The 12202-nt window shown below is 41.8% G+C and overlaps 1 protein-coding gene and 1 non-coding gene across 2 annotated transcripts in view; both read right to left on the bottom strand.

The window, feature by feature from the left end:
- Positions 1-7454, bottom strand: part of PYGL (glycogen phosphorylase L) — a 32919-nt gene extending 25465 nt beyond the window's left edge. The window contains exons 1-3 of the mRNA XM_014465628.2: positions 7354-7454; positions 4431-4509; positions 1406-1509 (exon numbers count right to left, since the gene is read on the bottom strand). Coding sequence (XP_014321114.1) covers positions 1406-1509; positions 4431-4509; positions 7354-7425 — 255 coding nt within the window. The 5' untranslated portion in view covers positions 7426-7454. The remainder of the gene's footprint in view (positions 1-1405; positions 1510-4430; positions 4510-7353) is intronic.
- Positions 7455-8069: 615 nt separating this feature from the next.
- On the bottom strand, positions 8070-8230 carry LOC111828226. Its single transcript, XR_002832029.1, has one exon. It is a non-coding gene; the product is annotated as a U1 spliceosomal RNA (small nuclear RNA).
- Between the last annotated feature and the right edge of the window lie 3972 nt (positions 8231-12202).

The following is a 12202-nucleotide window of genomic DNA, read 5'->3' as shown; positions in this document are numbered from 1 at the left end:
CATATTTTCATAATAATTATGTGAAGCTGGTATCTCTGTATTGCAGATGAGAAAACTGAGGCTCAGAGAAATTAGGTAACTGAACTGAGGCAACAGACCTTGTAAAGGCAATGAGTTGCAATTAGGCCTCAAATTAGAAATTAAGTCTCAAATTAGGGCCCAAATGCTTTTTCCTACACAATGCTGCCTCCTGATTTATTTAGAAGTAGATGAAGATACACTGGTTGTTAGCAAAATTTGGAAGCGTATCTTTTAATATGTTCCCAATATTCTCCTTCTGAGACTTTTCTCTTGGTGCATTCTCTCATCATATCAAATCTTTCAGGTCCTTCCTTCGTCCACCCAGAGAGAGTCCAAATACTGAGAGAAGGGAAAGAGGATGGTGGCAGGGAACACGAAGCTTACTATCTTTCCTCACTCCTGGGATCAGCTCCATCTTGGGTCCCTACACCCAAGCCCTGAGCACACTGCCCTCAGACTGACTCTTGGAAGCAGGGGAGGGGCTTAAAGAACTCAGGCTTTTTGGAAAACGAATCCAGTATCTTGTTGTCAATGGTGTATGTATGTGGGACAAAGGTAGGGAGAGAGAAAGCCTAAATCACATTTAGCATCAGGGAAAACTGTCCACACTAGGGCTGATTGTAGACTCAAAGAGTTCCCAAAGGTATGAGAAAGGAATTCCTAAGAATCTGGCTTGGTTATATAAAAGTAAACTAGAGTCATTTGTATGACTTGGTTACTATTTGTGCAACTCTACAGAGTCCTATAAAGATACATGTTGAATATGTGCCAGATTTGTTTGATGAAACAGCTAACAAGATTACCTGCTTTCATCTTATTAAAACATTAGAATCCTGAGCTGATGTATCTTGTAAATAGGCATGTTAAGGAGGACAAGACTGAGTGTAGAAAGGAATACTGACCCTGGACCTGGAAACCTAGGGACAGACCCATGTTTGCCAGCAGCGTGATCTGAGGTAACTCCATTTATTCAGAGCCTCAGTTTTCTCACCTATAAAATGGCAACATGCATCCCACCATGAAAGGTTATTGGGAGAGATCATAAGTCAAAAGATGTGCTCCTCCATTGTAGATGCTGCAGAGAATGAACGTCATACATTGGAGGTGGTCCACACTCAGTGAGTCAGTGATAAATATTTTCAGAGCCCTCGTGAGTCAGGCACTGCATAAGATGCAATGGGTCTGGTGGTGAATGATACTAGCAGGCTCTCTCCTCTTAGGAAACTTACATCCCCAAGGAGGGAGACTGACAATATTCACTGATGTCAACCAAACGCAAGGCAGATTAGTGAAGTTCCATGTTAAATGTCTGGGAATTATAAATCATCTAGAACACTATGAAGATCTATTCTAATGACAAATTTTAAAAAGATGGCTCGCATACCTGCCATCCATCTCGGATCTTCTGATTGAAGATCCCATACTCGTATCGAATGCCATATCCGTAGGCTGCAAGTCCCAGGGTTGCCATGGAATCCAAGAAGCAGGCTATATCAATCAAAACACAAGCAAAAGGCAGAGTCACCAAGGTTAGTTACCTCTGCAGGTCTTTCACTAAAAGACATGACGGCCACAAAATATTTTTCTATGGGGAACCACATTTGTATTTTAAAGCACAGAGACTGTTGTATAATGAGGATTACTTTTTTAAGTAACATTTTTTAAAATTATAAAATGAGTATCATAGAAAAGTTAGAAAATATAAGACTGTACAAAGAAGAAAACAAGCATCATTTATTAGCTCGCCATTTAGAAATAACCAGTGTGTGCAAGTTGGCGTTTCATTTGAGAACAGATAAGGAAGCTGGCCTGCATGAGATATGTCCATTATTGTGTCTGTCTCTCACACTGCCCTTTCTAGGGAAGCCATCTCCATAGCTCCCTGCTTGAAAAGACAGCCCCAGGAGAGTGTAATTTACCTGTGGCCACCTGACTGAGTAGCTGGACATCTGTGGCAGACCCTCTTTCTGACTAATGGCATTTCGATGTTTAGATGCTATAGGGATGCTGGACTAAAAGTGAATCTTGCTTGTCTAATCTAAGCCTCTAAGCCAATCACAGTAATTCTATTTCTTTCTGTTGGTTTTGGTATGACTGTGCAATGACATTCAATCCAATGAGAGGTACCAGGAAGTCTTCTGGGTGCACTGAATGATTTTCCTTGCTGCTGACATCGTTTTTTCTTTTTTGTTTTGTTTGTTTTTCCATGGGGGAAAGCCAAAAGAACCACAGAGACCCAGAGTCCTGACAGAACTACACTACTGAATAAACTAATCTTGGAATGGCCCAACCTCTGGACTTCTTGTTCTGTGATAACACATGGCCTTGTTGGCTGAACCACTTTTTTAGTAGGTTTTTTTTTTTTTGGTCACTTGCTGTTAAGAGCATTGATGACAGAGCACCTGATCCAGAGCAGCCAATCAGCATGCTGGGGAGGGATCTAGCTGGTGGCCAGGTGTAACATGAGGGATTCCTCTAATCGGATTTTCCTCTAGAAATTTGAACTGAGAAAAACACAGAGAATGAGAAAATGTATAGTAGGACCTAAAATGGAAAAGATAACCGAAAATCGTAGCTCAAACAGAAAGGGTATGAGTTAGGTTCTTGGAGGAGCCCTAAAACAGAGACCCACAAAAGCCAATGGCCGACCCTTCGGGTTCCTGCAACATCACAATCGTTTGCCAGTCCCTGGGTCACGTGGCCTGGCTCTGCTACAGGTCTCGCTCCCTTGGAGCTGTGGCTATTTGTCCTTTCCTGGGTCCTGATCACGTCATCCTTAGAGCCTGACCGGACGGGGTCCCAGCATTTTCAGTCAGGTAAGAGATGAGGTCACTTAATGTGAATTACTCAGCCTCGTTTGCCACTTCACTCGTTGACTTTATCAGCCAACTGAAGGAGCGAGGCCATTAATGCCAGGCACAGAGTGGGGTTAACCCAGCCAACAAATACTGAAGATCTGGGGCTTTACGTACAGGGAAGGCAGGCTTGTTTTCATTTCTAGATGTGCATGCCATTGGCTTTGCTGATCTCCCGACAGCCCCAGGGAAAGCCTATTAACTTGCCCGATGACTGACTTCACAAGCATTCCAAAGGCAGTGTTTTTCCACTATTAATGGCAATATTAGAGCACACTGCGACCAACGTAGTAAGGAGTAAATAAAAAAACATGCAAATGGATCTCTAGTAAGTTGGAAGTTTGTGTAAAATGAAGAGATTTTAGAATCATTTCTCAAATAGGAGAATCAATAGATATTTATTTTTCATAGAGCATAATCTGATATATACATGTGTGGTATACTTTTATTATTAAATTTAAGTTTCACAAGTAATACTAATATATCTTCCTTGTAAAAAAAATTAAAATGTTACAGATAGGACTAACATCCACTATGATCCCAACCCCCAATTCTGCCCTCCTCTCTAAGGAGGATTATAAGGAGCCGTTTAGCATTTCAAATTTCAGACTTTTCTATGGAGATATATGTGTATGTGTATATATATATATATACACACACACACACACACACACACTCACAGAACATATTAGTTTTTAAAAACATAAATAGTAGCATACTATTTTAATGCAAATTGCTTCCCTCCCCATCCCCAGAGGTCTATCTAGGGCATTACATATGGATCAGTTTTATTATTTTTGGTTGCTGTATATTATTCTATAATATGGATTGTTTCACTACTTATTTACCTATTTTCCTACTGAGGGACACTGCCTTATTTCTAGTAGTTTGCTCTTACAAACAATGCTATAACAATTTTTTTCCCATGCTTCCTTGTGCACATGATTTTTTTTTTTTACAGCAGATATCAGGAAGTAGAATTGCTTGGTCATAGGGATATATATTTTTAACTTAATGGAGTTGTGAATGTACTTTATTTGTTGAAAAACTATTTCCTGAATAAAGCAAAGAACTCAAATTGCATCCACAGAAAAAATAATTTAAGTAACTAAATCATACCAATACTACAACAAGTGTATCTTTACCTACTAGTCCATCAAAATGCAAACTGTCAAGTGCACAAGACAAAAAGACAATGGTTCAACCCCACATAGGTCAGACCACACAAGTATGTGAATTGACAGCTGTGAACATAACCGTGAAGTAAAGGGGCCACTTTGGAAACCCTTAAGTGCACAGGAAGGATCTGGTTAACCTTAAGGTTTTAAGCAATGTCTCCAAGGGTTTTAAGCAATGTCTCTTTTGTTCAAGTTCCCTTCTCTACTGCTTGTATAGAACTGATCAAACCACAGTGCACACTGAAAAACAAATACTAGTACATCTGTAACCAGGTCACCCCTGCACTTCTCCTAGGAAGCCCATTGGTGGTCATGCATGGCACTGGAGAAGGCATCAACTGGCCAGACACGAAGACACACTAACCATGTCACTTACCAGCAAGCCTCCCAAGACCTCCATTGCCAAGCCCAGCATCTTCTTCGATTTCTTCTAACTCCTCCATATCCAATCCAAGCTGGTGATGAAAGGAAAACATCACTGGATGGGGGTACAAATGCAGGCCATTGCCGAGAGAACAAACATTTTCTAAAGCTCTGGGTCAGGTGTGCAGGTTTGTCTGGGTACTCAATGGTATCAGCTCCCGTGCAACGTACTCTGGCATCCATGCCCACTGCAGATGCTGGTTACTGCAAATGCAAACTGTACGAGATGGCATAGCAGCGGCCTGTAGAGACGTGTGGGCTCTCAGTGTCCATTACTGACTCTGTTACTTCTTAGCAAGGTGACCCTGGACAAGCTACTAAATCTCTCTATGCCTCACTTCTTTTTTTTTTTTTTTTGAAAGATAAGTCCTCATTAGATGACAGTATGTACCACATTTAGGGTTGTTGTGAATTAAATGAAATTATACAAACAAACCATTTAGATGATTCCTGGGCAGATATTCCTCAATAAATGTTAACCTATTATAATTTCTTAAGATTCTTTTTTTGTGCAGTCAGGGTAAAACCTAAGAAATAGTCCAGTACCAAGCTGACACTAACTGGGCTGAAGGATTTTAAATGTTATCAACAGGTATGAGGTCAGACTTTCCAGGGTGGAGTAAAGTTCATCTTTTCAAGACCACAACATATTTACTCAGTAGGGTCAATGGTTGTTAACCCCAAACCAGTTAGTGAGTCACTGTCCCTGAGACCTGGAGCCAGACAGTAGTAGTCAAGGAAACCTCAACTCTTGCTCAGCAATTTTTAACCTTTTTCATCTCATGTCACACATAAACTAACTACTAAGATTCTGCGGCACACCAAAAAAATGTATTTTTTGCTGATCTGACCAAAAAATAGGTATAATTTTGATTCATTCACACCCGATGGCTATTGTTATGTTGGCTGCCATCATTTTTTTATTTGATAATCTCAGGGAAAAAGAGGTCAATTGCCCTGACTAAATAACCAGGTAGTGCATGTTTTAAAAATTCTTGCAGCACACCAGATGAAAATCGCTGGTCTGGATGGATGGGGCTAAAATCCTTTATTTCTCTCCAGATGGGATCAAAGGCTGTGGGAGGCCTAGAGGCACTTGTGACCTTGGGGACTGATGCAAATTGATTGCCAGTCAGCTCCCTGGGAGCTGCACAGCCAGAGGCCACTGGCACCACTGTGGACTCAAGTCGGAATCCAGTAGCCTTGGAGATCACCTTGCTCATCTTACAGTGAGGAAACTGATGGCAGGTAAAAGAAATGGCCTGTCCTCTGTTGACTAGATAATAATTCAGCCCATGCTTAGCCAATGATGGTCTGTTGTGAAATGACTGCATTCTTATCTGAAAGTGAGGCAATCCATGAAATGAGATGTTATTTAAAAGGGAAACGTAATTTACACATTTTGAAAGCATATGCAGAAGCAGCAGCCATGCTTGAAGTTGATGCCCCAGTTGCCATGGCCATGCACTTGGATCCCCCCTACCCTTATACCAAAAATTGCTTTGTCACACATGTCTTGGTAATTCAGTCTTCTAGGTGTTCCAAAATGGCCTTGCTTCTGCTCACCGTTGAAGGGACTTTCAAATTTGCTCCCTGGTGTGACTAGAGTTTACTGAGGTCATTGTGCAAGTCAACTGTTAAGGCTCACATTCAGGATTTTTTTAATTCTAAAAATGTAAGTCTAAAGTAGGACATAAACCTTGAGCAAATAGAGATGGGTCACTTCATCCCACCTGGTTATATGCTAGGCCAGTGGTCGGCAAACCGTGGCCCTTTAGTGTGGCTCTTCCACAAAATACCACGTGCGGGCGCACACGGACAGTGCGATTGAAACTTCGTGGCCCATGCGCAGAAGTTGGTTTTCGGAAAGGAGATAGACAAAACAAGTATACAAGACGAGTGTGGATGGGAGAGTTGGAAGGGGTCGACCTCAGCGAACGTACCTCAATCAGACTGAGGAAGTTTTTAGCAAAGGCCAGCTTAGGAGTACCCTAATTAAGTTAATAACAATGTACCTACCTATATAGTTTAAGTTTAAAGAATTTGGCTCTCAAAAGAAATTTCAATCGTTGTACTGTTGATATTTGGCTATGTTGACTGAGTTTGCTGACCACTGTGCTAGGCCATGGGAGGTACATTATTTTCAGCTGGTATCAGGGGAAGGCAAGAAAAGAGAAGTGGGGGGAGCTGCAATGGCTCTTTCACAGGAAATACCCTACCTAACGCAGGTGAAGGAAACCAGCCTTCGGTGACAAGTAGCTGACCACAGGAGGGGACAACCCATGAATGTGTCTTTGCAAATACCCATTCCTCCTTCCAACCTCACCCACAAGGTGAAGAGCAATTTGTTTTTGGCATGGAGATCCCTGAAGTTTAGGAGATAAACAGTTAAATATGCTCATAAAAACAAATTAGATGATTAGGTTTAAGACTTCAGGCTCCTCATTTAAGGGGGAAGTACATTTTACATGTCATTTAGCAATAGGGAAAGTGTGATGACAGAATTTTAAAAGCTTATTATTTTTACATATTGCCTTGATATACAAATAACAGTCACACTTTGATCATTTTTTGAAAGTAGATAGGAGTCTGAAATAAAGCTTGTGATTCTGACAGCAGAGATTCGCGCACTTTTAAAAGGCTTGTTCAGATGTTGAATGCTGTCAGAAGCTATGACTGGAAAAGTAAGTTCTCATTAGGCAAAACTAGTTCTCTAACTTTGTTTCTCTTAAATCAGAGATCATCAGTAGTTTATATTTCTAATAGTTTGTAATAGCAATGTCTATAGAAGCAATTTTCACCTTTTTGGGGGGGAGGGCAGCAGGGTACTACATCCCCAAGGTTCCTGGATTAAAATTTAAGGAGAGAGAATGTACCTGGTAAATGGCCTCGTCACAGGCATTTTGCAGGCCGAGGTTGATCATGGTGTTCTGTAATGTTCGGCCCATGTAAAATTCCAAAGAAAGGTAATAAACCCTCTGAAACAAAGAAAAGAGAAGTTACGTTAACTTTATGAGGCCAACCTTACGGGTCAACATAAACACACAAGGTCGAAAGTAAAAAACAGGCAGGACTACTCTGACACAGGTTCAAATGAAACTCCTATAGATGTATGAAGGTCTAAATAAAAGCATTACTGACAATTGGCTTTGGGAAAACCATTTTATACCCTATTTTTGTAGTTCAGTGTCTTTTACCCTCAGGGAGAAAAAAGTAAACTCATCCAACTAATTAGATTCAATGTTTTGTGTCCCCCCTCCCCGCCCCTCCATTCTGTTCATGAGCCTCATACATTAAGCATATGTTTTGGGCAAACAGAAGTCAGACTGCCAAAGCCCATCAATCATTTTTAAAATATTTAGAGGATGAGAGTCAGGTAGGGTTGGCTGTGACCATCTCAAGTCATCCAAGAAATACAAAGATTAACTTCTTCCATATATACCTGATGGCTAGAAAGTATTCCTCCTTGACTGACTACTGTAAATAATATTACAATTAATTATTTTAGAATTAAATTATTTTAGAAAGCCAGGAACTGGCAATAACAAAAGACTACCTCAGGTTTATTGGTGTTTATTATTATTATTTTTGCATGGAGAGCACCAACGCAGGCCCCACTACCACAAATTATGCAGCTGAGTTTCCCACATTTGGGGAAATTGCAGGGGTCAGCACACCCAGAGTGTAATGGATAAGCTTTGCCCTGGGAAAGCCACCTTCGTGATCGTGGTATCTCCCCTGCCAGGTAAGTATTATTGGTGTTTGTTCTTCATAAGATGGGAAATTTCTCCATAAACTTAGAAACTGCTTTGACATAGTAAAAGCCAGGTAAACACTATCAGAACGGAGTGAAAGGTACAAAGGTTAGACTTGCCTAACCCCTTTAAAATACAGTGCAGTTTACTAATTCTCTTTTAAGAAAGAGATCCGTGAGTAACTTCATCATCCCCCTTTACAATATCTTTTTCTCCATATCAGGTTCCCTTTTTTTCCCCCACCAAACACAAAACAACAAAAATCTGTAAATGCATCCATATAAAGTCACCTACAATTTTAGGAACTCCCCCCATTTCTCAATAAAAAGAACCAAAGAGAAAAGTATTTGGTCAACCCGAAAATATATAAATACTTTATATAATGAATGCCTATTATAATATTTAACTCATTTAAAATATTATATGAAAATGTCAATTTAGAAATTTCACTTTCTCCCACTTTCATTTTATGTAACAATTGAATTCTAAGTCTTCCATATTTAGTGGGTCATCTAACACTATTTTCCAGAGCACATCATCATTATTTTTACCCAAGTTGTTTGAATATCTATCACACTGTCATCAGGGCCCTCATTAGTCTATTGGGTGCCTTTGTGTGAGTTGGAAAAGGTATCTCTCCTAGGCAGATATATACCAAAGGGGTGCATGGCATCACTCACTCCATGGCTGATGCCCTCGTACACGAGGCCACTGACTGTGTCACAGGAAAGAGTATTTGAAGCCACAAATACCCATTTGCATAACATGAGAGCAGCTTCTTTTTCTTCATCTTTCTCTACTTTTTCATGATCTCTATAATATAACCACTATGTACTGCTTTTTACTTCATCGTGATCTATAAAAAGCTTGCTTACAGATACAATATATACATCCCACACTTGCAGTTGTGAAGTTATGCCCCCCGAAACAATGACTATATTTGTGAAACTTATTTGTCTCCCTTTTAGTGATTCCAAATTAGCATGGACTTACAACATTTCAAGGCCTTTGTAAAAAAAAAGTTGCTGCTTAAAATAATTTAAAGAGACTTTATTATATAACAGACTTTGCAAAGACATATACTTAATGTGATTTTCTATTTTCTCATAAAAATAATTTTTGAAGGGACTTTGCTTTATATTTGGGGATATGTAAGACTTTGAAAAATAGATCTCTCCCATCCTCTTAAACATTTATCACATATTCCTGCTAGTAAAATATACAGCATCTCCAATATACTTTAGAAATTATATGTATACACTGCTATCACTAATAATTATGTATATTTTAGAAAAAGTGGACATTTTCAAAAAGCAAGCAAAGAGAAAATAAAGAAGAGCTATTTAACAATAACCAATATTTTAAAAATAATTTAAAGTGTATTCCCAGCATTAATTAGAGGACTTGGGTACTTGTGGGAAGACATATGGAACAGGTGGCAACGAAACTGAGATTTGCAGGAGAGGCAAGAGTTGAGCACAGAGACACTGGCAAGAAGGGCATTCCAAGCGAAGGGTGCAGGGCGGGCAGGGGCCCAGAAGTGGGGAGAACAGGGCATGGATGGGACAGCACATTGGTTTGATGGGAGAGCAAGGTGAGCCCAGCAGGGCAGTGGGAGGTAAGATGTGAAGGACAGGTCCACCTGGACCAAGAAGACTTTAAATGCTTGATTAAGGACTGTGGCAGGCCATGGGAGCCAATGATACCTGAGCGAAGGGCTAGATATATTGCTTTTGTAAGCTTAACTGAACTACAATGCATAGAGTGAGCCGCAATTGCCAACTCAGATACCTCCAGGAGCCAGGCAGAGGAAATACCTGTGTAATAGAGGTCACATAGAACAATGAGGAGTACTGGGCCAAGCCTGGAGTGTACAAGTCCTGCCCAAAGGCGCTGACAATTAAATTATGTAAAGACGTCTCACTGGCCAAATAAAATATATCTGTGAGCCATATTCAGCTGCACGCTGCCAGTTTTACCACTGCTGAGGAGCAAGATAGCCACTCAGGAGTCTATTTCATAGACCAGTAGCCAGGGCCCCCATTAGGCAGAGAAGTGAGATTTCAAGAGAGTAATTTCAACAGAACCTACATAAATTGACAGCATTTGGCAACCTGTTGAATGGGGAATACAGGAGGAAGTCAAAGGTGACACTAAAGTTCTGTGTCTGGGTAACTGTCAGGTTGGCAATGCCATTAAAATTAGAAACACAGAAGATGGGGCAGGGCTGGAAGGGGAGATGATTTGAGTTTGAGGAAATAGCGATCTAGGTATGTTCACCAAGCACTTGGAAGTGTAGGAGTGGAGTTTGAAAAAAGGATTCAGACTACAGACCCAGATTTGGGATTCATCTGCACGGTTGCTAGAGAGCAGGGGAGGTGGGAGAGGAGCTTGGACACACTTACTGGCTCTAGCCCATGCTCTATGGGGGCAGGAACCTCCTATTTAGGTGAACCGCTGTCACGGTAGATACTTCGATAACATGTGTGGAATGCAGCTTGTTCCCTGTTGTATCCCCAGTGTACCACTATCAGAATACCTGGCGCATACCTACACTCAAGTAGGGAAGGAGAGCCCAGTGAAAAATCTACCTAGAGAATGAGGACAACTATAAAGTACAAGACTAGCCACTGGAAGAGAAACAGACAAGGCCAGATGCTTGGTGCTAAATGCTACAGAAGAGTGTGTGTGGGGAGGGAGATTGGGGTGTGTGTATGTGTGTGTGTGTGTGTGTGTGTGTGTGTGTGTATGTGTGTGTGTGTGTGGGGGGGTTGAGGTCCTAAATATGGCTCATCTCACTTTCCAGTTTAAAAACTTAAAAAAAAAAGCACCAATGCTAGGGGGCAGTCCCCTCATGGAAAAAGAAAAGATACAGTACATATATTTATACACAAAGTCTTTTCTAAGGATATATTTTTAGCAATTGCTACTCTGGGATAGAGCCCTAGGCCTCTGGAATGAGGAAGAGTTACTTCCCATTAGAAAGTTTTGTTACCATTGCCCTTTCTTATTATGAATACTACCTTTCTTTTCTTCACGGTTGTTTTGGGCACTGTGATTATGGACTATCCTTTTCTTTTTCATGCTTTTTACATATTAAAAAATTCCTGGTGTATTTCTCACTGCCTTCAGGCTGTATCAGTGTTTCACCTTTTCCAATATGCCTCCTACCAGCTTTTCCAGTTTCTTCTCCCAACACTGACTCACACCCACCTCACTACAGCAGCCAGAGCTGCTCTCTCACCCTCGCTCTGCACAACACAACCCCTCTCCCTGCTGTCCTCCTCAAACCTCCCGACCCACTTCCCAGATTGGCCAGGGGGAGACAGTGTCCCTCTGTGCGCCCCCAAACACCCCAAGTAACCCTCCAACCAGCCCTGCCCAGTGCACAGGGGTGGTCTGTGAACACTTCTTCAGCAGTTCGCAGGGTAGGTCTTAAAGTTCAGAGCATAACCTGGGCGAAGGCTTCGTGCTGCAGGAATCAAGAAGTCCAGCAGCGCCACACCCTATCCCTTGGAACAGGGAAGGGGAGGGGAGGGGAGGGGAGGGGAGGGGGCGCAGAGCTCGGCCCACCGCACGCAGGCCGTTCTAGTCCTGCAAAGGCTCTACGGGCAGTGAGGCTCCTCCAACTCCTCCGCCCCCACCGCCCCCCCCCCCCCCGCCCATGAACATTAGGGGAACTCTAGAAAATTTTTTCCCCACGCAGGAAATATTGGGCCGTTTTTCCCGGGCCTACACGCCCGGGGGGCTAAAGCTAGGCTTAGCACTCCTACCGGGAAGCACACTATGGCTCCTGGGTATATTGGGGAACGTAAAGCCCCCACTTATGTATGGAAAATAATAGTTAAACCCAGAGAGGCCTGGGACTCTGGGCCACACAGACACAGACATCTCCCTGTGAGGCGAGAACGGTACAATTGTGGTCACTATCTAGCTCTTGATTATAAGAGGCAGGCTTACCCGATCGCGA

The sequence above is a fragment of the Myotis lucifugus genome, unplaced genomic scaffold (genome assembly GCF_000147115.1).
Source record: "Myotis lucifugus unplaced genomic scaffold, Myoluc2.0 scaffold_304, whole genome shotgun sequence".
NCBI lineage: Eukaryota > Metazoa > Chordata > Mammalia > Chiroptera > Vespertilionidae > Myotis > Myotis lucifugus.
Note: the sequence above shows the minus strand (reverse complement) of the source record. Positions and strands in the feature narration are given on the sequence as shown.